This window comes from Mesitornis unicolor, unplaced genomic scaffold (assembly GCF_000695765.1).
Source record: "Mesitornis unicolor isolate BGI_N332 unplaced genomic scaffold, ASM69576v1 scaffold23805, whole genome shotgun sequence".
Classification (NCBI taxonomy): Eukaryota; Metazoa; Chordata; class Aves; order Mesitornithiformes; family Mesitornithidae; genus Mesitornis; species Mesitornis unicolor.
The window spans coordinates 21,918-49,769 of record NW_010185149.1 but is presented as its reverse complement, the minus strand read 5'-3'; the positions used below and the strand labels follow the sequence as shown (position 1 = coordinate 49,769).

The window sequence follows — 27,852 nt, the reverse complement described above, 5'->3', positions numbered from 1 at the left end:
TAGTCCCCAGTTTTTTCCTTCTTACAGAGACTCCAAGCTTGTAGGGTTAGGGCACGCCTGTTGTTTTTTTAAATGTCTGTTTAAGGTTCTGTGCGCCTTACAGGCCAGTGAATATACAGCCATCAGCTCTGGTATGCAGTGGCAGTATCTGGTTTAGAAGACCACGATCACGCTGACAGTGACATGTTACCGTGAAAGGTTTTCCAGCGTTTTGTAAACGCTTTCACTGTGAAGGCCTGAAATTGAGGGACTGCCGAGGTACTCTGGTCGTATCACTAATATTTTCTCACCATGTTTCAGATCTATGCCAAGCTTTCTTTTGGTAATGCAGCTCTTCGTGCTTTTTCTCCAGACTGCTTGTTTTGAAATCAGTGAGGATGGAAAACTAATTCTGAACACACCTACAACTCTACTCTTAGTCAGCCACTTGCTTGTGAATGCTGTCCTTTGTTTACTGCATAATGATGGAGAGACTGTGAAATGCCTGTGAAATTGAAGCTGGTATTGGAACACATGGCAGATCGTGCACAGCTATTAAGTCAGAGAAAGACAATGATGTGACGCAAATTGGCATTCATGTAATCTTAAAAAAATTCACGTTAACCATTTCCAGTTTTAACTAAAGTCATGGAACAGTTGTTTAAAGCGTATTTGAGTGTATAATCAAATGAGAGAGAGTTGATTTTTTAGTTTAAAAAATAAGCTGATTGATTTAACTAGTTCAGCATGTCTTCCCCCCGCCCCCCCTTTTTTTTTTTAGCTTTTCTCCATGCATGGAAAATTGAAAGAAGGATTTGGTGAAAGGGAGAAGATCAAATTATGTTTTAAAAGCTATGAATAAATTTGTCTTAATGCAATGTTAGGGTTTTAATCATGTGACTGCCTGCCTTCCTGCCACCTGTTTTGTGTGAGTGCATTTATCTGGCACCCCATGTAGCAGTTTCTGTCTTTTTTTTTTATTTTAGATTCTTATTACTACTGTATAGCTTTTGCATTTGATTCTATTTTAGTTCCTCTGAGCAAGTTGTTTTCTTCAATGTGTTATTTCCAGAGTATTCCTCTAAACGCTATTAAAGCATCCATCTCTGTGGTACTTAATCTCCTTTACTAGAGGACAGCACCATGTAAAGGAAATAAACTTCTGGTTTTGTACTGATGGTCCCTGCTTGCTTCTGAACACAAAAATCTTTGTGCTCCGTGGTAAAGCAGTTGTCTTTTATTTAGTGCTTCTGCGAAGAACCTAGCCTCCCACCAATTTGGAGAATACTGCTATTTTGAATGTAATCAGTGGAAATTTTTTTTTTCTTCTCATTAGTAGATACAAAATTTGTTTCCTTAAATATTGATGTACAAGCAATTAAATGTTTGATCAATTTACAATCTTTTCTTCATTGCAATATAGTTGAAATTACAGGTACTAATAAAATATCCATCAGTACACAGATGAAGTAGTGTTTCTCAGAAAAACAAAGCTATACAAATTGTTTTCTTGCATCATCTCAGAGGTTATGTCTCCCGGACAGTGCAATCAGGTAACTTCTCTGGTCAGTTTTCTCAGGCTGTTCATGGCTGTTTTCTTTCTTCAGATTTTTTTCTCACTGTGCTGAGACAGAGTATCTCTTCATCTGTCTCTTATCTGTGTATAAATGCTTACTATTTCCCCAAGTTACAAGGTTTAAATGTATAATAAGGAAGTAAAAAAGAAAACAAAACCCTCCCCCCAAAAAAAACCCTGAAAACAAAACCTAAAAAACAGCAACAAGAAAAAAACCACACCACAAAAAAGAAACCCAAAGACCACACTCAGCAGACTTGGATATGGAAATGGCTGAAGGGATTACTTTTATTGTTGCTTGACCTCTTGTTCTTCTCTCTTTATGATTTCTCTAACATGAAGCTAGCCCATTTTGTTGTTTAAAGATGAAGTGACAAGGGCTCTTAGTGTAGGACGGTTCTATCAGTCCAAAAGGTTTAATCATGTCTGTAAAGTGAAGTTGTACTTTTGGATTCTTAACAGCATAATTTTGCAGAGTAGGGCAGACTTCAGAAACCTATGACAGGTGTTGTGGTATACTGTTTTCTTTTGCAAAGTGCTGGAAGAAACTCAATAGGAACTAGCAGATTGCTCCCTGACAGAAAGGCAGAAGGTCATCATTGAAGTGGCCATTGGTATTTTGCTGGAGATGGCAGCTTTCAGTTCCTACTTGCTGCCAAGTTGTGAATTTAGCTTGAAGTGGGAGATGCTGTTGCACAGATGTATCTTTCAGTATGCTGTGACTTTGCTTATTTTTATCCATTACTGTCTTTCATATCTCTTTCGTAGTTTGCTAACTTTCTTGTTAACCTTTTTTTAGATGTAATTATAATGTTTAAAATACAGAGTAAGGCAAGGAAATCTCTAGCTATTTAGTTCTTCAAGTGTTGTAACTGAAATGTCCAGAATTTCTAGAAATGTAACTTTTCCAGGTTTGTTTGATGGTCTTTACCTGAGAATACCTCAAGAACAACAACAAAAAAGGATACAGTATTCTAAAACTTACTGAGGTACCAAAGATAGGAAAACCAGAAGCATGGTGACTGTCTTTGTTACTAATTTTTGAAGAACAGGAATAACAACAGATTGGCAGACTAGTCTGCTTCCTTTTGAATTCCTGAAAAAAAATCTGGAACAAAAGCTATTTGTAAGCATATAATATAATGACTGAATAAAAGACAGCATCAATTTGTTAAGGACAAACTGTGAAGTAATCTAACATATTTCACTGATAGGCCTACCATGTACAAGAGGGTCAGTTGATGTCTTATATTTGGTCTTTAACAGGACTTTCAAATCTGTTTCTCAGAATGTTTTTGCTGGGGAAGAGCAGTTGGGAACAGCTGCAGTTGTAATTAAGGAGATTAATCTGCAGTGTGTTATTGGACTGACTGGGAAGGGTTGAAGCATCAGTTACGTTAGAGTGAGAAGTGAATGATTGCTGGTAAAATGCTTTCCTGCAAAGTTTGAAAAGAAAACTCAGGTACAGTCTGATTTGGGATTTCTGATTAAAGTGGTACTGGAGTCCACTTCAGTGAGATCAAGGTACTTTATTCATAGATACACTCTACTATTTTTAGCCCTTCTTTATGAATACAATATTGAAGTGCTTCTTTTGTTAATTTGATGCTGTATTAAAGCTCTTAGAAAGTGTGGGTTTTTTTCATTTTCTGCTGTTTCATTTAGTAATGTGACTATTCCTGTAGTTAGTTAATTTGTAATGTAGATGATCATGAGTGTGGTTAGTCTTGAGGTTGGCAAGGTAATTTAATACTGTTGATAATAAGGAGTCTCCAAGGGAATTAACTGCGTACTAAGACCTCTATGGTGCTTGCAAAGAATTATTATCTGGGCTTGGATTCTTAAGAATTTTGTGTCAGGATTTTGAAATCTATGTCCTATGTGGGGGTAACCAAAATCTTCTGTTCACAAAGTTAAAAAATTACTGATTTTGTCTATGTCTGAAACAAAGCAAGAAAATCCTAAGCCTACAGAAGAGCATGTCCTGGTCTTTTGTTGGTTAGGTTGCACTTCCAGTGCCAGTGTTTCAGCTTTTGATCTTATTTGTATTAATCTGTAGCTGCCTTACTCTCCAGAACTGGAGTATGCCAACAGATAGTCTTCCCTTCAACTTAAGTTTTGTTACTTTTTGCCAATTGCTTAACAGGAGCACCTTCTAAAGAAACTGAAGGTTGTGCAGTAGGAGAGGACTCTTCTGAAGTTGTTCATTGATCTTAAAGAGCCATTTTTAAGGGTTCAGGAGTTTCAGCCAGCTGATTCCAGGGACGTCTGCGCTACTACCGAGAAGCCTGTCTAAAGAAAATGAAATTAAACAGAATTATGGATAAGGAACTTACCTTTCTTTGAGCTCACAACCAGCTTCAGAGGCAAATGCTGCTTGCCACAAGAAGGCATAGCTTTATAGTCTGCAATAATATATTTTAAGGTCTGATACAAATAATTCTGTTAGCATGAGTCCCAGATATGGCTGTGCTGTTCGGCAGGATTTAGATCATAGTAAGAGCTTCTCAAGCATTGCATTTCTCACCTTGTGTTTTTTTTCCATGTAAGCCATTTGTGCTGGGAGTTAGTTTTAAGTGGTATCTGTCTAAAAATGTTGAACTGTAATTTTGAAAATGTGTATACACATTTGTTGTTTTAAAACAACTCTGTCATCAGTTGCAGTATTGTAAAAATTAGGCCTATAATTTTGTATTTTTAGATTAAATAGGGACCAGGTGAAGAACAGAAAAATACAGTATAATTTCAAATCAATCAAAGTTGCTTTTGATTTTGAAAGTGAATTAAATTGTGGTAGGACTCTATTCCCTCTCTATTTTAGCATATTCAGTACATATTTATAATCTTTTTTGAAGTTCCCTCATGGTAGTAAGTGAGTGCAGCATCTTGCACAAAAACTGTTTGCCTGTTTTTATAGCAGCTTTTTAGGTGTGACTGTATTTAAAAATTGTGTGGGTGTGGCTAATGGAGGGTGTGTGGTATAAGTTTTTCTTTTGTTTACATAGCATGAGGTGTGGCTATAATGGGCACCCAAAGCTACATACGTCAGATAGTACTGCCTTAATAAATTTGATATATAGTATTTCTTTTCCATTCATTACTTTGGTGGAATTTGCTACTGTACTGTGAATACAAAAGACTGTTTTCTGCGGAAACAACAATGGTACAATAGAATAGACAAGGACTTCCTTAAAATTAGCGTCAGAGAAATAGGTTAGATATCCTGCATTCATGATTTACAAATGATCTAGCCAAAATGTAGTACAGGCAGATGGTAGAAGGATGTTTTGACCTAACAAATTCTAATGTTTTGAGAAGCACTACTAAAAGGCAGGTAAAAAATAAGTGTGCGTGTGTTTGATAAGAAATGGCAAGATAACTGGAGCTATTTTCAGTCTATGGGTTGTTCTGTGTTTAACAGCTGATACAGAGTAAACAGACTGCTCTCAGTATTTGGAAATGAAATGTGAAAGTAGCAAAATTAGGTGAAACAAATCTTCACAGAAAAATCACAGAATAATTGTCCTGTGTGTTCTCAAGGAAGTACTGGCATCACAAACTTTGAAAGTTTTTAATGGAAATAAGGCAACTTTCACTACTTAGTGTCCTCATACATAACAGATCTGCATAAGCAGTACACTGAGAGATTAATAAAGGAAATAGTTCACTTTAACAAATTATGAAGGGATTTAAAGTAAAAGGAAATTTTAGTAGTAGTCTTTCTTTAGAGATTTAAAAGTTTCAGTGAAACTTGAAGGCACTGAAAATACAACAGTGGCTAAAGCCATAGGTAAAACTATTTCAGTTAGATCAAATCAGCTAAAATGATAATCTGGCTGGAGTAATACACTTTGAAAAAAAAATATTTTTCTTTTTTTAATGGGTGAGGTGCCTGTTGTAAAATGATACTTATTAAAAAGGTCAGAAGCAGTTTAATGATGTAATGAGTCAGTGAAATTTTCTCTAATATATTTTGGCAGCTCACTGGCCCTTTGCATAATAGCATGCCTGTGTGTACATGTATGAACTTCCTAGCGGTCCTGACTGTAACACAGACTTAACTGCACCCAGAAGGATAAGCAAAGCAAAAATATATCATGGGAAGACTAATAACAAATTAATTGAGACCTTTGTTTCTCTGGAGCACAGAAGAGTGGTAGGAATGTGAATTAGCTAGCATGTTGCCTCTTACTACATTAAATTTCAAGTTTTAAAGAGGAACATCACAAGTAGAGTAACATATATGATTTTCTCTATTTTTATGCTCTGTTAACTCCAAGTATAGAATTTAAATGCCTAGTTGAGGAATGGTTCATTAACAGAGGTTTCCAGAAACTTGGGATTTAAAAATTTAACCCTTTGTCCAAATTAGTTGATTGGTTATTTTATGAAAGAAAAAAAAAGCAGAATAGATTTTATTTTGAAATTTAAACTAGACTTAAAAGTTAGTCTTATAGTCTTATTCAAGGACAGAGATTTGACTTTTGCATCTATTGTATATCAAGAAGATGAAGAGTACTTGTCCTAATATGTTGCTAGAAATTACAAAATTGGAATGACATATTATGATTTCTGCAGAAGACTTTAAAGGACCTTGCTGAAAATCTTGTTCTTCATCTGATCAGAATTCTTCTTGTGAAATAAAAAGTCTATTGATATGTTTAAAACTGTGTTAAACAACTCTCTACTCTGTAAACATCTTCCAGAGATTTTAATGTAATTAAATGTCTTTTTGTTTTACAGTTCTGATCTGCTTTCTTAAGTGAGCTGCGCTGTGTGGCTGGAGTGAACATTCAATAATGAGTGGTGCTGCGTTGGGCCTTGAGATTGTATTTGTCTTTTTTCTGGCCTTATTCCTACTTCATCGGTATGGAGACTTCAAGAAACAGCATAGGCTGGTGATCATAGCAACTTTATTGGCTTGGTATCTTTGCTTTCTTATTGTGTTTATACTGCCTCTGGATGTCAGTACGGTAAGAAACTTGTGAGATTTTCTGCTTAGTTGTGTAAAATACATATTGTATTTTTTAAATCATAATTTCAGAAGACAATAAACAGCAAATAATTTTCCAGATAGTGTCTTGTTAAACTAAAACACTTGTTAGCTTTTTGCATGGGAGTGTCTGTGTTTACAATTATTTTTATTTCTTTGTTCATCTCATCAAATAGCAAGTCTATTTCAAATGGTTTAAAATTTCATTATTTCTTCATAACAATTTTTTTATCTGTTTAGGCAACATAAAAACACTTTCGGATTTTTACTTGCTTGTCCTGCTGACGGCATGTTCTTTTCAGGGTTTGTTAGTATAATTGCTCCCAAATTTACAGGAAGTGCCTTTAAAAATGGGAATTATTATTTTAAAGAAAATATTACCTCTTTTTCTGGTCACTAATATAAAATTAATTGTCTTTTAGACTATTTATAATCGGTGCAAACTTGCTGTTAACTCCAGCCCTGCAGAAAGTAATGGCTCTTACGTTACTCTTGCTCCAAGGTATCAGATGTTTTCTTCATTAGACTGTTTTTAAAGTTGTATTTTATGTTTTTCTATTTTTTCAAATGATAGGAGTGTACTGTGTTTTTAACACTACTAAGCAAGTGTTATCTGTGTGGTATGACATCTGAAGATTGTGTGCATACAGGAGGGTGAGGGAAAAGGTGAAGAGAAGTACATCTGCATCTATTGACAGTGATTTATACTCTAGTTCTGATTACCTAAATAGATATATTTTTTTTTCATTTCATGCTTGATTTCTTCTGTTTTGTTGTTACAAAAATAGGACTAAGCTGTTCCAGCAACCTTGGTTATCTATGAGGAGAGGCTTTGGTGAATGCTTATCTTTCCCTCACAATCTTGAAGACTTCAGACCTTAAAAACTAATTTTATACTTTATGAATGAAATTAGGTGGCTTGTCTTCCAGCAGGAAATAAGTAATCCCTGAATAGTGGGCAGTGTAGAATGCAGGGTCTTTCAATGGCTGCACATTATTTAACCTCCATTGGCTATTTCTAGATCTTGTAGATATGTGCAGTGTAGTTATCTGTAAGGTGATTAGATTATTTAAGATGTCAGTTGATATGTCCATGTATTGCCAATTTTGTTACCCCAAAGTGAAGGCTATCTATATGTTGTATATCCATGGAAGAACACTAAAATGCCAGGCTTAGTGGCACAACATTTTACCCTTTGTTTAAGACCTCCCAGTATATGTTAGTTAAATGTGGTTAGGTAAATACACAATTTGAAAGCTATTCAGTAGCCTTTCAACTTACATTATAATAATTGAGTTGAGTATGTCAAACAGAAATAGCAACTTAAGTAGTAATTTAGCAGATCCTGTGTTGGTGCAACTCAGATCTTAAAACTTTGTTTGAAACCTTTAATCACACTGACTCTCATTCTGTGGTAATTTGGTAGTTTTGAAATACGTAGGCTGTGTTCATAAAAGCTCACAACTTGGGCTTAACTCCTTTGACCCTGGAAAACACCAATTATTTCTCAATAAATACTCCTCTTAAGTGGACTGTATTGCCCTGTGACTCACCATTGCTTCATTACCCAGATGAGTGTGGGGAAAAAACCCCCAAGTGTATTATTATAGATGGGCACTAGGTCTTTTTGTTTTGTTGGTGGGTTTTTTTTGGTTTTGTTTTTTTTTTTTTCACTAAAAGGCTCTCATAGCTTTTTTGATCTTCTGAAGCAAAGTCTACCTGTCAGAAAAGTGTTGACTCAACAAATCAAAGCTTATATAAACCTGACTAAATCCAACTGGGTGACAGAAGAAACAAACAATGAAACCACTTTTTTGTTTTATCACTAGATGCTCTAGGTAGTAGAGCTAGGTGATGGAGTGCCTAGTTATTTTTTTAAAAACCTGCTGCACTAGCTGAAGTTTAATGGTCTTCTGTCTACAGAAATGTTTTTTTCTTTGCATGAAGAAACTACTCCCTGCCCAAAAATTAAAATTGTAACCTTAAATTGGTTAATTGCCTATTTTTTTGTTAGTCTTTGAGCTACTGTTTTTTTCTCTAAGTATTGTCTTGTCCAGATGTGTTATTTGCAGTCAGGAAAATGATAAGTATTTTTAAGTGGTGGTTCAGTTTATTTTCTTCTGAGATAGTTGATTGACTGCTTACTCAAATAGTAGCATGTTACTTCTATGCCATTTTCAAAGACTTTTCTAGATAGGGGAATTAACAGAAAAGGTTTTTTTGTATTCTTAGCCCTACAACTAACAATAACCTTCTTCATGTTGTTATAGCAAGCGGAAATGTTTCAAACCATGGAGTTATATTCCTAATGGAATTATGCCAATTTTCTGGCGTGTTGTGTATTGGACATCACAGTTTTTAACATGGTAAGTAAGGCAAAAGAAAATTACAAAGAATATGATATAGGTATAATCTCTAAGTGCAGCATCTTAGCAGTCATAGCACACTCTTTAAATATATATATTGCTATTCCACAGAGCTATCTAATAATATATTATTTGCTAGCAATGAAATTTCTCTAATACTATGCTAAATTGAGTATATTTTTTTTCTCTCCTTTTCAGGTGGCAGCCATTTACTCTTGCTTCAGTTTTATAGTTCAAACTGAGCCATTTACACATAGAGATGTTTATGGACAGATTGACTGAAAAAATGGGGTTTAGACAGCAGGACACAAAAATAATTCCATTAAATAAGTTTGGTAGTTTTTGAGTAATACTGTAAATTAATTTGGTTTTATTTGATATACTGGATAAAGCTGTAGATATGTCTACAGCAAAGAGATTGTGCTTTTGGGTTAGACTGATGCGTGGCTTCTGACCAACCTATCATAAAATAGTTATTTTTGTAGCTCAGTCAAGAATATGAGTTAGTAATGAGATCTTGATTAAAACAGATTTCTCATAGTAAAGCTAACTCTGTTGTTTTTATCTGCAGCTTGTTTAAGGTTTGCCATCAGACCAGTACATCCAGAATAAAAAACATGTAACTAACTAATTTTGTTAGAAGCTTGGGAGTCTTTCGCTTAAACACAGAGTATCCTGCCACTGTTAAACTACTTCTTTCTTTTTTTTTTTGTTTGACTGATATGGTTTAGTTTTGTTTGCTTTCCTCCTAGGATTCTGCTACCTTTCATGCAATCATATGCTAGATCAGGAGGGTTCTCCATTACTGGAAAGATTAAAACTGCATTGATTGAGAACGCAATCTATTATGGCACTTACTTGCTGATTTTTGGAGCATTTTTAATATATGTGGCTGTAAACCCAAACTTCAATTTACAATGGTAAGAATAACGTTGTAAGTACTTGCATGAGTTATTCCAAAATTGTCACACGTAAGCTCTTCTGTAGATGAAATGAGTTTAAAAAACAATTTTAGTCGATTTGATTTTTGCTAGGCAGTAGGAAAGTTTTGTTAACTTCTTCTAGGAAAAGGGATTTTTTGACCATTTGTAGAAATTTGTCTTTTGGTTTTCTGATTTTGATATGTAGGGCAGAGGAATCCTCTTATATGTGCAGCAGGCTTTTTTTTTCCTCCCTACAAATGCAATTGCAAAATTAGTGCAGCAACTTTCTCAGTGTTTTCAAAATAACGTGTTTCAAAAAGTTTCTGTCACTATTTTCTGTGTAGCGCTTCTATCTACTCTAGATTCTATTCAAAGGCCATAAGGTAAGTTAAAATAATTGGTGTTTATAACTTTGCTAATGGTCTTCCATACTAGAAACAGTAGTTAGCACTGTCATGGGCGTGCTTAATTGTTTTCATCTTCCACTTCTGAATACAAATCCTGGGTTCTGAGGCTGTTTCTTGTACTGACTGCCACTATAGTGTTTTGACCTCACTTTCAATATGCTTGCTAAGTCCATGTTGTTTCCTAAAGGAACATGCTCCTTTGAGAACAAATGTTTTTGTTTTACCTCCAGAAAGGAAATATAGAAAAATCGTGGTAGCTTTAAATATGGCCAAGTAGCAGACTGGGGCTAGGCAGGAATTACAGTTGATACATCATGTCTGTTCCTGTAAACTTGAAAGCCATGTTGGTGCATAAATACTTAGGATCACAGAATCATTTAGGTTGGAAAAGACCTTTAAGATCATCAAGTCCAACTGTTAACCTAACACTGCCAAGTCCACCACTAAACCATGTCCCTAAGCACCACATCTAAATGTCTTTTAAAAACCTCCAGGAATGGTGAATCCACCACTTCCCTGGGCAGCCTGTTCCAGTGTTTGACTATTTTTTGGTGAAGAATTTTTTTCCTAATATCTAGTGTAAACCTCCCCTGGTACAACTTGAGGCTGTTTCCTCTTGTGCTGTCACTTGTTATTTGGGAAAACAGACTGACCCCCACCACACAGTGTTCTCCTTTCAGGCAGTTGTAGAGGTTGATAAGGTCTCCCCTCAGTCTCCACTTCTCCAGGTGAAACAACCCCAGTTTCCTCAACTGCTCCTCATAATTCCTGTGCTCCAAACCCTTCACCAGCTTCGTTGCCCTTCTCTGGACACGCTCCAGTGCCTCAGTGTCCTTGTAGTGAGGGGCCCAAAACTGACCACAGTATTCAAGGTGTAGCTTCGTCAGTGCTGAGTACAGGTGCATAATCACTTCTGTGGTCTTGCTGCCACACTATTTCTGATACAAGCCAGTATGCTGTTGGGCTTCTTAGCCACCTGTGCACATTGTTGTCTCATGTTCAGCCTGCTTTTGACCAACACCCCCATGTTCTTTTCTGCTGGGCAGCTCTCCAGCCAATCATGCCCAAGCGTGCAGTGTTGCATGGGGTTGTTGTGACCCAAGTTCAGGACTTCAAGGTTGCTTTCTTGCAGGTGGGTAGGAGGAGGATGTTTGTTCTTACTTTTGTTTTGCTATTTTTTTTTTCCTTAGGAACCAACTTCAGACTATTGGGATAGCTGCTGCAAACACATGGGGTCTCTTTCTTCTTGTGTTGCTGCTGGGTTATGGTTTGGTGGAAATTCCCCGTTCTCACTGGAATGGGGCCAAGAGGGGTTATCTACTCATGAAAACCTATTTCAAAGCTGCCAAACTGATGACTGAAAAAGCAGATGCAGAGGAGAATTTAGAGGATATTATGGAGGTAGGTAACTAGATTTTGCGATGAAATAAGTGGAGGTTGCTGTTAATCATCTCTGAATTTTCTCGTGCTGGGCACTTGTGGCAAGAAAACATAAATTCTGTGAATTTACTGTGAAATATCAGTAAACTAAGAAAATAATCATAGTGTGCCACTTGACACTCAATCCTGTGTAAAAATGAAAAGTGAAGTAGTCCCTGATGCGAAGAACTTGGCAATTTGGTATCCATGGCAACTTGATAGCAATTATTTGATGGTTTTATAATTTTATTTACCCTTTTGAAGTAATATTTGTCACTAATGAATAACATTCGAGAGTGAACTTGACAATATAGTATACAGATTTTTCACTAGTGTCTGTGCAAATTGTGTATGTCTGCTTTTATGCTTCTTGTGGTTTAAGCCCAGCTGGCAGCTAAGCACCAACCAGGCCACTCACTTACTCCTCCTCGCGGTGCAGTGGAGAGGAGAAAATACAACAAAAGGCTTGTGGATCGAGAAGGATCGAGTAGGAAGGGATCGCTCACCACTTCTAGTGACATGCAAACCAGACTTGACTTGGGGAGAAAATCAGTGTAATTTGTTACCGATCAAATCAGAGTAACATAATGAGAAATGAAACCAAATCTTAAAAACATCTTCCCCCCACCTGTCTCTTCTTCCCAGGGTCAACTTCACTCCTGATTTCTCTGTCCCTCAAGAGGTGCGGGGGAATGGGGAACCGGGACTGTGGTCAGTTCATCAGGCATTGTCTCTACTACTCCTTCCTCTTCAGGGGGAGGACTCCTCACACACTTTCTCTGCTCCAGTGTGGTGTCCATCACGTGGGAGACAATCCTCCACCAACTTCTCCAGTGTGAGTCCTTTGCATGGGCTGCAGTTCTTCCTGAACTGCTCCAGCATGGGTCCCTTCTGTGGGGTGCAGTCCTTTAGGAACAGACTGCTCCAGTACAGGCATCCCATGGAGTCATGGCCCTTTCTGAGTGCAGACACCTGCTCTGGTGTGGGGTCCTCCATGGGCTGCAGGTGGATCTCTGCTCCACTGTCAACCTCCATGGGCTGCAGGGGCACAGCCTGCCTCACCATGGTCTTCACCACAGGCTCCAGTGCCTGGAGCACCTCCTCCTCCTTCTCCTCCATCTTCATTGAAAACTGTGGAGTTTTCTTACACACATTCTCACTTCTCTCTCTGCTGCAGGTTTCATGCTGACTCCTGAAGATCTCCTGGTGGGGCTGTGGCGGGGACTGGGCTGGCTGAGCCCTGCTTGGGGCTGGGACTGCACTGCCTGCCCCTCCATGTGCTGTACCTTCTTAAAATGTTTTCATTGAGACGGATACCACTGTTGCTGATGGGCTTAGCCTTGGCCAGAGCGGGGTCCGTCTGACTTGGAGCCAGAGACACTTTTAGCAGCATCGTATGGGAGCCATCTCTGTAGCCCCTCCCCTACTACCAAAATCCCTCCATGCAAACCCAATACAATGCTCTACTCCCATTGTATTTCTGGACTCTTGACAAGAGTTTCCAAGTTGGATTTTCAGAACCATGCTTTGTGCCTTTTGAGAAGACGATATATAGATAATTGATTTTTTTCTAAGAGTTTCTTTTGAGACTTGCTATTTGTGAGTGAGCAGTAGGTTCTAATGTAGTTCAAGAATAGAATGGAAACATAACCCATTGAATAGCTATTGCCTGCTCTACTGCTCTGACACCATGGCTTGGAAATAATACTTCAGAAGAGATGTGAGGTAGGGTGGTAACTTCTTCTGTGATACATTAACATAAAATAATAGTAGAATCTTTATTCTTCAGTAATAGCATTTTGAATAAATCCATAAAAACATTTAAGTGGGACATAACAACAAAACTTACTAGAAAATGAGCAATAAAAACCTAGTTTACCAGGCTAGCACTTAGAATAGAATATTTGAGTTGAAAGGGACCTACAACAATCACCTAGTCCAACTGCCTGACCACGTCAGGGCTGAGCAACAGTTAAAGCAAATTATTAAGACCATTGTCCAAATGCCTGGAGAGGGAGGTGCTGATCTCTTCTCCCTGGTATCCAGTGGTAGGTTCTGTGCTGCACTGGAGGAGGTTTAAACTGGATGTTAGGAAGCATTTCTTCACTGAGAGGGTGGTCAGACACTGGAAGAGGCTTCTGAGAGAAGTGGTCGATGCCCCAAGCCTGTCAGTGTTTAAGGGGCATTTCGACAATGCCCTTAACAACGTGCTTTAACTTTTGGTCAGCCCTGAAGTCGTCAAACAGTGAGACTAGATGATGGTTGTAGGTTCCTTCCAACTGAAAATATTCTACTCTCCTGCCCTGTCCCATAATGTGCCTTGTGCTTCGAAGGCTGTTCCATCATTTAAAAACCTAAAGTTCTGGAGCCAGGTATTGGTATCCTGGGCTTGCCTGTTTCTTCCAAAGTCTCCCCCTGTTACTGGGAGGACTGAGGTAAACACTATCTGTGCTCCAGAATTTTTTAACATCCTTCGCAGAGCTCTGAATTCTCTTTATCAACCTCAGACATTTTGTTGCCTTGTGCTTCGAAGGCTGTTCCATCATTTAAAAACCTAAAGTTCTGGAGCCAGGTATTGGTATCCTGGGCTTGCCTGTTTCTTCCAAAGTCTCCCCCTGTTACTGGGAGGACTGAGGTAAACACTATCTGTGCTCCAGAATTTTTTAACATCCTTCGCAGAGCTCTGAATTCTCTTTATCAACCTCAGACATTTTGTTGTGACATCATTAGTACCCATGTGAAAGAGCAGGAATTTTTTTTGAGTAGTCTGAAGGTTGTACTAAGCTCTTCAGTGCAAACTTCCCTGAAAAGAGAGTCTTGTACTAGACTGCTGTCTTGTATTAGATTGTCCTTTAAGTCAGGTAGGGTGATAGATTCTGACATTGTTACGTCATACACAATGTAAAATACATTGTTAATGCATGATAAAACCTTGTTTCATGGTTTGGAATTTCACTTCTCTCCCCATACCCTTATTTTTTCTTTCAGTCTAGAAACAATTGCACTATGCCTTAGAAGTCTTGGCCAGCATTTTATTTTCAGCCTTCATAGGAACACGGAAGAGTGTGGAAAATATTTAAAAATTCTTCAAATGCTAGTGCTGACTCTGAGAACTTGATTGTAAATATTAGGAATTATTGATGTGTCAAATCACAGAATTTTATATCTCACTGACTTCAGTTTAGGCTTTCAATTTCTTCCTTTATCAGAGATCCTGAAAACACAAAGTGTAGTATTGGAGGATACTTCCTCTTCTTTTTTCCAGTCCAATGCTTTGCTTGACAGGGCTGAATATGTTAGGATTGTCCCTTAGAGATGTTCTTTCAGGATTTTGTTTGTTTGTTTTTCATAATCCACTCCATAATGAAAATTTCTTTGCCTCTTTTCAGAAAATTCAGGGTGAATCCAGAATTACTGGCAGTCATCTGTTAGAACAGCCTTTTTTTATATGTCGAAGGACTGTCTCTTACCTGTTTAGCCTCCCTTGTCACACTAAACTAATACGATTCCTGTTTGCCTAATCATCCTATTTGGCAAGATTTCTAAGCCTTTACAATTATTTCTGTCCTCCAGACTCTAGAACTTACATCTTTTTCTGTACGTGCTCTTTGTAGCAACAACAAAAAAGCATCAAAAGCTTATCTCTGGATTGGCACTAGGGTGGAGGATAAAATCTAGTTCTCACTAAACCTGATAAACTGCTGGAGCCAATTCTGGCACATCTTACCTAGCTAATAGGTAGCATCTTTTTATTAATGATAAATGCCAAATGGTCTCAGAAGTGAGCTATGTGGAGATAAATATGAGGAAAATATAAAATTAAGTACTACTGTAAAGTGATTTCAAGCTGTTTAAAGTAATAAAAGTGAAACTAATCCATTTATGATAGAAATTCCTCTTTACCTACAACTAAAACAAGGAATTATTTTCCTTTTCAGCATTTTTGCATGGAAACCCTCCACCCATTCACAGAGTAATGTTTGCTCACTGACATTGGCGGTTTTTTTGCAATTGTTTTTAGTCTATTTAACATAATGAAACAACTCTTTGTGTTTTCTTTCCCTGAACAGGAAGTCCGTAAAGTAAGTGAAAGTATCAAGTATAACCACCCCTTGAGAAAATGTGTTGATACAATACTGAAAAAGGTAACAAATCTGCATCTTCAGCTGTAATTGTTACTGGGAGGGATGCTTTCTGCACCTGCTGAGTTCTTGTACATTGTTTTCTTTTCCCTTTTCCCTAATGTAGAATCTCTATTTGGCATCTTGTGAGTTTCTGACCAGAGTTTGAATTGAAATTCCTTGTGGAATGCTTTTTTTATGATGTATGTAATTATCTGTTGTATTTTAACATATGTAGTATTTTAGAAACAAAAATCTGTGCTTAGAGTGAGCTTTTCAGTTGCATGAAATGTCCTAAATATTTACAAATAATTATCAAGAGCACTTTTGCTACTCCTTCATCTTCCAGTTAATTTTCCCTCTTCTTTCCAGTGTCCTACTGAGTACCAGGAAAGAATGGGTAGGAACATGGACGATTATGAAGATTTTGATGAAAGACAGAACAGTTATCCAAGTGAAAAAAGTTTGGTCAAACTTCACAAGCAGGTATATTAATAAATGAGAGAATGCTTCACTTATGCTAATGTAGTGAGACTATATTAGAATGAGAATTAACTGCCTGCTTTTGTGAGTATACAGAATTAATCTTTCCAATTCTGTGATGTAGACATTTTTAAAGGATTTTGCAAGGCTTTTCTCTCATTTATTTAAACAAGTATGTTGTAAACCTAATTTCTTGGAATTTATTATAGGTAATCTATTCAGTACAGAGACATCGTCGTACACAGGTCCAGTGGCAAATTCTATTAGAACAAGCATTTTACCTAGAAGATGTGGCAAAAAATGAAACTAGTGCAACTCGCCAGTTTGTTCACACCTTTCATTCCCAGGAACCAGAGAATAAAATTATTCAGTATTTCTATACACCAACTGTTGGTAAGTGCTGTCATGCAGATTTTGGATATGTAAAGGAGTAACTAGTACCGTTTTGTAAGAAGAACCGATTATTTTACTTAAAAAGTTCAGTTACAGTAGAGGGAAGTAAATGTGCATCTTAATGCCTTTTATGTAACAGAATAGCCATCAGGTATTGATTTATGCTCTTGACTATAAGGTTAAATTTTTTTTACAAATTTAATAGCAATTACATGTTGTAATAGCAATGGCAGACTTTGAAGCCTTAGGAAAAGAAAAAAAAAAGCAACTTTAAATCATTGGATCATCACTGCCTTCAGAGTTTAAGGGATGTTACTGAGGTGGCACCACTCTTCCAGTAGAGCAAAGAGGAAAGGACTCTGTCATGTATCAAATGTAGGAGGTGTAGCTGCTGTGCATCTTCTTATAAAGTGTCTTCTCCTAACCACGTTTTAACTTCTGATTTGTTGTGCACTAGTAATGACTTATTTCCAGGGTAGGGCAGTATAATTTTACAGCCTAAGCTTTGTTTCTGAGAGAGTAACAGATGAACAAACAGAAAGTGAATCACTTGTAGTATCTGGGCCAAAACTGAAGAGTTCTGTTCTATACCCTCCACCCCCTCCTCAATCCATCTGCAAAATTTGTCTCCAAATTCCCAACCTGTTTTCCCCAGTTATGCGTGTGATTCCTTAGGGCTGAGCCACATCTCTAGGCATTGGAAAAGTCCTGAAATTAAGTGTGTGACCCCACAGATTCCAGCCTTGATTTTAAGGCCATGTGTGCAAAAAGCTTATAACAGTTTTTATGAGGGAGTTTCATTTCTAATTCTGTAATTTTAATTAACCCATTCTGGATGTGTGTGTGTTTGTTTTTTCCAGAGTGGTACTGGGAGTGTCTTCTACGGCCATGGTTTTACAGGGTGCTTGCAGTTGTTCTGGCCACATTCTCTGTAATTGTTGTGTGGTCAGAGTGCACGTTTTTCAGCACAAACCCAGTTTTATCACTGTTTGCAGTTTTCATACAGCTGGCCGAAAAGACATATAATTATATATACATAGAGGTAAGTTTGAGATAATCACTCAACAAAATTATTTTCAGATAGATTGCTATTACGATAAGAGTAGACCAGATTGGTTTAAAAGTAAGTCTTTAAATAATCTGTCCATTTTCTCTAAAATACATAATACCAAACTTTTGTTTCTGAGGAGGGAGCCTACCTTTTGTAACTTTTTAAAACTGTCCAATACATGGTGAAAGAGTGACCCAATTGAGCTGAATATCATGTGTGGTGTAATCCGTGAAACATTAGCTTGGAACTTTGTTTCTAATCAACCATGTGTGTGACCTCTCTTTCCTGACCAGAAATTCAGTCACAAGTGTGGCCAGCATATGTTTGCACAATTTTATTGCTAAAAGTACTGAGCTGAAAAATTCTGTTATACTAACAAAATAGGTTGAATTGAAAACATTTGTTTTAATCATTTTTTTTTAGGAAGAAATGTCAAATCAGTCATGATAATGATCAAGGCAACTGCACCAATTCCATTTACGTAACAAAAATGAATAAAATAAATATTCCTAGGGTCAGCTGCGTTAGCTTACACAAAGTACCAAATACTACATTTGTATAATTCTCAATTTAAATGACTCAAAAAAAAATTCCTGAAGCTCTTCTTAGAGCTGGTGCTATTGTCCCATCTCAAAATGAAAAACTGGACTACTTTCAACCTGTTGCATGAACAGACTATATCCTGAGTACATTAATACCTTGTGGTAGATTTCTACATTCAAATATGTATTTTTTTTCCAGATGGCCTGTTTTCTTACCATCTTTTTCCTGAGTATCTGTGTTTACTCTACAGTCTTCAGGATCCGAGTATTTAACTATTATTACCTAGCTTCACATCATCAGACAGATGCTTACAGTCTCCTGTTCAGTGGCATGTGAGTATGTGCCATATATTTTGCAGGTTTCCTGTCAAATAGTCAATTGAAAATGTCCACAAAACTTCCATTTATACTCTTTCATTTATAATCTCATGGGTATAAATCCTAATGAGCTGTGCGTCATTACTCTGTGATATATCCAGTTATGATTTCTTAATATTTTTAGTGCAAGGAATTGTTTTAAATGCTGTTGTCCCTTGCATTCATGCAGGTTATTCTGCCGTCTTACTCCACCATTGTGCTTGAACTTTTTGGGCTTGACTCATATGGATGCAACGATCTCTCACAAAAACACTCAGCCAACTGCTTATACATCTGTAAGTACAGAAAATGTGGGTTTGAGACTTCTAAATGGTTTGAAGAATAAGCAAAATATGCTAAAATACTTCTTACAGTAAGATTGAGATTCAAATCTTTTCTCTACTATTAAACAGCATAGAAATATTTACAGACCAGGAGTTTGGTAATGATTGCTAGCTACACAGGAGTCATCAATAGCTCAGTTTGTCTGTTTTGGTCTCTGTATCCTAGGAAATTAAACTATTATGCTGAAGAGTTCAGATTGTTCTTCACTTCCTAATAGCTTTAGCTTCCACTGGCTTTAGCGTACAGGACATCGTTATAGGTTGGGAGCAAACATAACATGCCACTGAAAACCAGTCAGTATAGTTTTACTGATCAACCAGTTTCTGTAGGACAGCAAGTTACATCTCACATCTCTGTTGTTAGCAAGTAGATTCTTAGTGTTATCCAGAGACTCCTTTCACAGCAGATTGAAAGATTCACTGGATTTGAGCTGGCTCTGAATTAGAGGAGACAACAAGATCAAGCATCTTAGAAACCACCAAGTGGACACACTGTTAGAGGTGGCCTTTATATCTGGGCATTCTGGCTCAACTGTCTGAATCAGATCTGTGATGGTCATACATACTTATGTTTTGGTAACTCTAGAGTATTGTGTGGTTGTGTGTTCTGGACTGAAAACAGTGAGATGGCACAATCTTTATGGATATATGTGGAGTATATCTGAATAAAGCTGAAAAATTCTTACGGAATTTTTTTTCAGATAATGGGATCCATGAGAGTGCTGTCCTTCATTGCAGATGGATTCTATATATACTACCCAATGCTTGTTGTCATTCTTTGTATTGCCACATACTTCAGGTAAGTGAAGTATTTGCAAGACAGATTCTCCATGTTTCTTTACATTAATAGTGTTAGTTTCAGCAGATGGGAAGAGATTCACCTTTCCTCTTCCAGTAGTAAAGTTGTGATGTATTAATAAAATTGTAGAAACTAAAACAGTAAATTGCTGCTTACATATGTGAAATGTATACATTTTAAGAATATCAATTGTATTAACTTATAACTGAGTTTGTGGGTTTTTTCCTTCTGTTAAACTTCATGCCTAGAATTTGAGGTCAGATCTTTTCAAACTTTGGAGTCCACAAACATTTAGGTTCTGCTTTTGAGACTAAAATTACCATGAGGAAGCTATGTTTTCAGCAATGTTTTCCAATGAACAAAGCATTAGCAGAAACTTTAGATAATGAGCTTTCTAACAGACTCTTAACAAATTTCTGATCCAGACTTCAGTTTGAAAGCATAGCGGTTTAAATAATTTGATCTTGTTTCCGTAAGCCACAATTTGTTCGAGGCTGGAAGGGTAATTGCAGAAAATACTGTTATATGGTTGCTTTATCCTTATATTTCAAATCATCTGTTGTTGACCACTGTAAGGCATGAGATATTTTTGGTCTGGCTACATTTATGTTCACTTCTTCATTTTCGCATTACCATTCAGTCAGAAGCAACATACGTGTTCTGAGTCATGTAGAATGTAGTTAAATGCCTTGAATGTCTATTAATACCCTATGTGCATTCAGAGATAGTAAGATGACAGAGATTCAGTCCTAGGTTTTCCTTGCTTCCCTTTAGGTTAGGTGACAAAAGTAGTAGGTGACAAAAATAACCACACAAAAAGCTAATGACAAGAAGGTAGTTTGTGTGACTTTTTGTCCATTGTTATCCTGCGTCTTGAATGCCATAGTGAAAAGGAAGAAAATAAACTAAAGGAGAGGAAGTTCCTTTGCATGAACTTTAATGCCCTCTAATAATTCAGGTACATGCAAAACTGAATCAAGGAAAGCTGTCTCCCTTGTTTAATCCAGATAGCATAGGAAAAACATAATTCAGCATAAATATACAATTAAGCCAACTTTGAACATGATATTGATGCTCCCGTTTGGAGAGAGGAAGATGATAACAAAACCAGCAGTTGTGTTCTGTGGTGTGAAGTTGAAAAGGTGATAGTGGTTCCACGCTGTCTAGTTCCAGGACGGGCATAAGAAAAGGTGGAGCAAGCTTATCTGTATCTGAAAACAGTACAAGCAATTGTCTTACCTTAAATCATTTACACTGCTCTCAAACTATAAACAGTTTTATCTCACTATTTGAGTAGCATTATTCCATCACTTTCAGTTGGATTTAGGAGTATGCCACTGTTCTGAATTTTCTGATTTCTTAGCTAGTGTAATAATCTGTTCTTCTGTATTGATTTTTTACTTCAATTGTCTATACATTCCTGAATAATTTAACATTTTGCAATGTAATCTAAACTATTCATTATAAATTCAGTGTAAATAATCATTACATTAAAGTGTAAAAAGGAAATTGCTGCTGCTTCTGATTTTACCAGTTTAGGAACTCGTTGTTTGAATCTTTTGGGATTCCAGCAGTTCATGGGGGATAGTGAAATGACCTCTGATTTGATTGATGAAGGAAAAGAACTAATCAGAAGAGGTAAGTCAGGTCTTCTATCCTAGTTTTCCTACAGAATGTAGTATGCTGTTGCATTAAGCTTGTCTGAAATGTTGTATACATAAAAGGGATATAGCTTGTCAATATTTTGAAAACTGTACCGAGGCAGTATATAGCACAAAGTGCAATAGACTTACAGAGTTGTGGTTGATATGTGACCAGTACTTGACTTCTTTGACATCTGAAGTAAAGTATCAGCTTTACTCATCCAGTATCTGAATTTTAGATATTTGCAAGTATTTTACAGTTCAGTTATGCTCCTCTGAAGTCATTACTGATCTAATAGTAGCTGGGCAGGTGCTTGTGTAATCTGTCATAAAGGATAGTTACAATTACATTGACTGTATCATTAACAAACTACTTTAATTTTTTGTTGTGTGTGTTGATTGAGCTGCCCAAGTTCTGTGATTTCCTTTAGGATTTTTTGCTGTTTCAACTAACTACTGTGTTTCATCACACAAAGGATGCTGTTCTGTAGAGCTGTAATTATCTTCTGTTTTGAAGATCTTTTTAATTTATTTTACGTTAATTTTCATTGAAATTATTTCTTGAAAGTTGTTATAAGCTGTTGTGGTTCTTAAGTAAATGCTTACAAATTAAAATCTCTGGATAGTGTTATTTTATGGAATACTTTTGTTCTCATTTAACAGTTTATGAAAAGCAAAACCTAGAGTAGTAATATTTATTTTTTTTGGAGAGAGAATTGTCTTTTATTCCCTTAAACAAGAGGTTACTATTCATTTGATACTATGATGTTACGCTTCCAGCTTAATAGTAGATACAGTCCCAAACTATTTGGGTCATACTTCATGCATTGATGAACTTCAGCAAGGTTTTGATTCAGTAATGCTCAAGTTTCTTCTTAACATTGTATCTTTAAGATAAGAATCTTTGCTAGTTAATTTTGGATTTTCATTGTTTAAAAAAATTGGTAATGATTTTTCTTGTATGTAGCTCAGACAATTTTTTTATTATTTATAGAGAAAAGAAAACGACAAAGGCAGGAAGAAGGTGAAAACAGAAGAAGGGTATGAGATTGTTTTAGCTAATTACAATATTAATATTCTACAGTATCTGATAGGATTTGTCATTGCTATTTATTTCAGTATGATCTATTTCACGAAAAAATAAGTCCCCAGTAATTCATGGAATTGATTTAATCTTGCAGAATAGTCTTGGGTAGGGGGAAAAGAATAATTTACATTTAAAATTTAAAGGATAAGAGGCCAGTTGTGATCACACTACTTGGACACTTTTGTTAGTATGCTGTGAGGACAGTGTATGCCAATAGGTGTAATAAGTATTGAAAAGGGTCTTGATTTCTAGGATGCAGAATAATCTGAAATGACTTATTATTAGTCACTTTTGTTGATACTGCTCTGCTTGAAATAACTGCAGTTGCAGTGTCATCATATTCACTGAAATGGGGACTGTATACTCCTTCCAAACTTACCTGATGCTTTATGAGATCATTGGAAAGTAAAAGGCACAGATTTTTTTCGTTTGTTTTCAGAGGAGAGAATTGCATTTAAGACAGAATTAATACTGCTAGCACTGAGTAACAAACAGAACATTTAAGTCATACTTTGAGTGCATATTGAATTGAAAGATATGTGAAGGCAGTCAGTCTGAATAAAAAATAATTCAGGCAGCTTCATTTTAAGGAGCTTCAGTTAACTACAGCTTTAGTTTCTACTTAATTTATGACATTTGAAATTTAGTATAGAAAGTCACAAAGAGATGAATCAAAAGGATGCATGCAAAAATGAAGTAAGGGAAAAATATCTGCAAAAAGACAAGATAATACAGGGACTAAAAACTTGACTTTTCAAGCTCAGGGAAACTTAAATTCTTGATGACAGCCAATACTGCATAGACTTTTCTTTTGATTCTCTGCCTCTATCTCATAATTTTAGGACTTGAACTTATTGTGAAACCAAATAGTAGCAAATGCATGATGCATTTAGTATACACTGAAATGACATTAAGCAACAATTTTAGTTCAACACCAAACTCAATTTCAGATATTACCTGTTTTTTGAATTTCTGTTAAACGCTGTAGCATATTAATTCTTTAAAATTTGGGACTTTCTAGAGTGTTATCATTTTCTGAGTCAGGATTAAATGCTTGATCCTTCTGCAATTTAGAACTGTAACATTTGGCATAAATTAGCACTGTAACTTTAAGTATACCAGTTCCTACCAGTCCATAATCTGAGATCTAGATATGAATCCGAAACATACTGAAACTATTGGAACAACTGGAAAAATTTCTACTGAGACATGAAGTTGTCTCCCAGTAAAAGCATGAGAAGTTTTCTTCCTTAATCATTATTCTTCATACTGAAATGTTTATATACTAAAACATGATGGAATGGGAACACAAAACAACAAGCTTACTAAACGTGGCCTGTCCAAATACTTTCTGTGCGCTATCCACATGTGGCTATTTTACCGTTGTACCACTAGATGGCAGCAGATATCCAAAAAAGCAACGTTCTTGCCATAGCTGAGAGCAGTTGAGTGAACTTTGTGTGCAGGTTTAATACATAGTTTGTTTTCTGCAAATCTTTCTTCTAAAGAAATGTTATGGTAACAGATCTAGTGAAGGGACATATCTTGAGTTTAAAACGAAACAAAAATTCTTCTTGTATCAGGATACAGAACAGGAACATTTTCAAAGTATTCATTTCATAGTCTGATGTGATTGACCAGTTAGCTCTAAATTTTAAGTCTGAAATATTTCCTGATCCTACATATGCTTTTATTGTGTTACTTTTTCCTCACAGCTTGTGTTTTCTTTTTGTCTTTTTTTCCAGGAATGGAAGGAGCGGTATGGAAATAGAGATGATTCCACTAGAAACAGAGTTGTCCATACAGACCAAAAAGAATCCAGCTTCTCGGAGACCAATACTAATAGATGTAAGCTTTGTGGGTTTTGGGGATAGTTTGTATTGTTTTGGTTTGGTTTTTTTTAGTATCTTGTCAGCACAATGCTGACTGTGCGAGTAGCTTCAGATAAATTCCTTTCTGTCCGATATGATGTGCTGATAAATTTCCTTCTGTGGCACAGTGCCATCTTGCCCATTAAAGACATCTGAAAAGAGTGCTATGTCTCTTCCCATCTTCAACACTTCCACTAGTTGAGGTTCAAGATTCTGACTAGTCTCAATTATTTGGTCTTCTTATGGGACATATAATGATTGCAGTTAGAGTAGCAGTTGACAACAAGGAGACCTTATTTAGGATATGTCTTGAAGTTGGGAGTTTTAAAATTTACTCCTTCTAGTTGCAAGTGACATTTTAGACTGGAGTAGTGGAATAATCAGATAGATAACCAGCAAATGTAAAGCAAATAACATATTGCACAAGTGTATATGTGTTCATTTAATAGTATCTGTTAGCAAGAAAATATTCTTGTGGATGCTTCAAACTTCCAAAAAGTTTATTTGTTGCAGTGTTAGTGGTTTTTTATGTGTTTCATTTCCTGCTCTGGCAGAGGAGTTGGACTGGATGATCTTTCGAGGTGTCTTCCAACTCCTAAGATTCTGTGATTCTGTGACTCATTTGCTCTTGTAATCTAACAACAAGTAGGAAATAAAACTGAAAAAAAGAAAGAGGGGAAGGATGAGGGAGGCTTTAACCACGTTTTTGAGACAACTCTGGTAGATACCTCCTCCCGTGCCCCGCTTTACAAATTTGGAAACATGGATTTTCAGTGGTAAACTAACTGAAATATGAAATTATGTTTTAAGGTTAACAGTATGAATACGTAGCTTTCTAGCACTAAAACAAGCTGCAGGTACTGACCTAGAGAAGGTGGCAGAGTGAGCTGCAGAACAACTGTATTTCATTAATTTGTGAGATTGCTTCTTTAAAAACAAACAAAATCAACACAAAAATGCTCCAGCTAGCTTAGTTTAAGTGGGAATTAGGGAAGATGAATGGATGTTTGATTGCTTTAAAAGTAAAATTTGAATATGAAAACGTCTCATTTTCTTTGATTCTTTGCAAAGCAGATCTCATCCTACTTGAGGGGCAAAAAAAAAGTTGTAGTTAAATTGCTGTGTAGGTACAAAAATACTACAAATTTGAGCATGTAGCCAGATTTAGTTTAATGTTGAATCTACTCTAAGTCATAGCACTTACACTTTGGATGAGATACAAATTATTATTATGGTCTTTTAAGTTTGATGTCTGCACACACTCCAAGTTGTTCATAGAACAAATGAGTGTCTTTTCTTCCTTTTACCTATTCAGCCCTATCGAAGTATACCCGATCAAATGGTAGGACTGAAAGAGACAGAATAGAACTTCTCCAGGATGCAGAACCTTTGGATTTTAATGCAGACTCAGTTAATGACGACCCTCTTGAATCGGACTCAGGAAGGTGAGGAATCCTGTGTTATTTACAATTAAAAGATACTAGTGTCTCCTGACCTGTGACAGCTATATCAGATGGTTTCATAATAGTAGTTTTGTAAACAAAATTTATCATTTTACCTAGCTCTTAAATACTGCTGCTAAAATAGACATGAAAGAACTGCAGAATAACCTGTGTATGTATAAGATAATATTTTCTCATAATTTCCCATGATATTTCAGAAATTTCACTTGTTTTCCCTGTGTAAAAACATCATAAAGGGCTGCAAGAAATAAAGTAGAGTTTTATAGGACCAGTAGAGTTGCAGGAGTACACATCAGATCTTGGAGCTACTGGAGTAAATTAAAATCTGAACTTACTGAACAAAACGTCCCAGACTGCACAATGTAGCTCTGCCTATAGTAGAGAATTCTGTGATCCATGGGTGTGACTGCAACGCCAAATATTCTTAGTCATTAAGTGCAGAAATCTTACGTAACTGCTAAGCTCTGCTCATATTGAAGAAACAAGTAATATATTTTATGGGTGCTTTTTTTTAATCTAGGTAGTTATGATGTAGAACCATTTAGTGATAAATAATTTTCAATTCCCTTATAGTTATAGTTTACTTTTTTTTTTCAGCTAAAAACTAGCATACCAAATCCAATTAAAAAAAAACTAATGGTTTCAGTTGGCTTGTATCTATGTCAACAAGTAAATGCCAGTTCAAAAACATGCAAAGAACATTGCTAAATGACACTACCAGGTTTTACAGATTGATTCAGCAATGTTAGCCTGTATCAATAACTAACTTGTCTAATGTCACCACATTTTCAAAAGCTGTTTCTTTTTAAGTGTAAGAGTTTAAAGAGGACCTAACCTAGCAGTTCTGTCAGCTGTTTACTTCTATGCAGTGTGAAAGAAATCAGTCTAGAGAAATAGGAATATGTGTATATAATTCTTTTGGAATAAATGCTGTTCAGGTACAGTGTCCAAAGTCTTCTGGCACATATATGGATTTTGCAGAGTGGAGCATCCTGAACTTCTTTTAAAAAGAAAGTCTGGAGCTACAGAACTTAGTTGAGCTTTCCTCTAGTAACCTGCATTTCATTTAACAGAGGTAATAAATCAAGAATAATTGCATCTGAAATGTCAGTTCACTTAGAAATAGCTTGTGTAACATTGATTTTTAAAACTATAGCTCCTGCAATAGTTACAAGCATTCTAGGACAGTAGGAGCACTAGGTTCTTTAAGTCTCCCAGTATTCATATCACTGTTTTTCTTGGTCACATGAGATTTAGTTTAATGACTACCTCTCAAATTCTCATAGTAATAGTAATTCAGTAGAACTTCAGATCCAGTAATTCATTGAGAGTTAAGGAGTAAGAGTGCAGTGACAGTCACCTGATTTTGTGGGTCTTTGTTTTTCTATTTCCTGTGATACTTTTTTATATTTCAACTTGATTCTGCAGGTACCAACCTGGTGGAAGATACCTGTCAATGTCTCGAAGCAAAATATTTGATGACGTCTAAGCTCCTTCAAGCTAAAGAAAATTCAGGAGAAATCTATTTCCTACACATTGCTTGGAAAATGCTGTATTTATGATATATCGCTGAACCAGAAAAGACCATTTTTGGTTAAAAAAAGAATATGAAGGAACAATTATTTTGGAAATGCACCTGTATGATAACTTCACTACTTATGACAAGAATATGCTTCTTCTATTGTACATTGGGATTTAATAATAATCGATCTAAAAGATCTTATGACAAGAATATGCTTCTTCTATTGTAGATATTGTTGTGCATCAGTGTGGGTTTTTGTGTCATGACCAAAAGGAGAAACCTATTAATTAAGTTAATAAAGAGTCAACTTCATAAACATACCTAGGGCTTAACTTGAACTGTAACACTGTAAGTTTTATGATGGGGATATTTTGGAAAGATTTTTTCTGTATTTTAACAGATGCTGTGAGAGCATTTTAATGCATCCAAAGTGCAGTTATATCAATTATTATAGTACACACTTTCTATAATTTTTCTATTTGAACTCTATGCCTAGTCCAGAATCTACTGAA

General features: G+C 36.2%; 1 protein-coding gene across 1 annotated transcript; it reads left to right on the top strand.

Annotated features, from left to right (window-relative positions):
• The first annotated feature begins 6,354 nt into the window (after positions 1–6,354).
• LMBRD2 (LMBR1 domain containing 2) lies at positions 6,355–27,307 on the top strand. The gene is made up of 17 exons (XM_010184748.1): positions 6,355–6,528; positions 6,971–7,050; positions 8,820–8,915; positions 9,668–9,835; positions 11,436–11,646; positions 15,735–15,809; positions 16,158–16,271; positions 16,478–16,661; positions 17,522–17,703; positions 18,454–18,587; positions 18,802–18,907; positions 19,657–19,754; positions 21,289–21,392; positions 22,392–22,438; positions 24,230–24,332; positions 25,671–25,800; positions 27,247–27,307. Exons 1-17 carry the CDS (start codon positions 6,355–6,357, stop codon positions 27,305–27,307), a joined length of 2,067 nt encoding a protein of 688 aa, XP_010183050.1.
• The last annotated feature ends 545 nt before the right edge of the window (positions 27,308–27,852 follow it).

Coding starts and splice junctions, on each gene's coding strand:
- LMBRD2 (XM_010184748.1), top strand. CDS start 6,355: ATGAGTGGTGCTGCGTTGGGCCTTGAGATTGTATTTGTCTTTTTTCTG. Junction 9,836..11,435: donor CCAAACTTCAATTTACAATG/GTAAGAATAACG, acceptor TTTTTTCCTTAG/GAACCAACTTCAGACTATTG. Junction 15,810..16,157: donor TTGATACAATACTGAAAAAG/GTAACAAATCTG, acceptor TCTTCTTTCCAG/TGTCCTACTGAGTACCAGGA.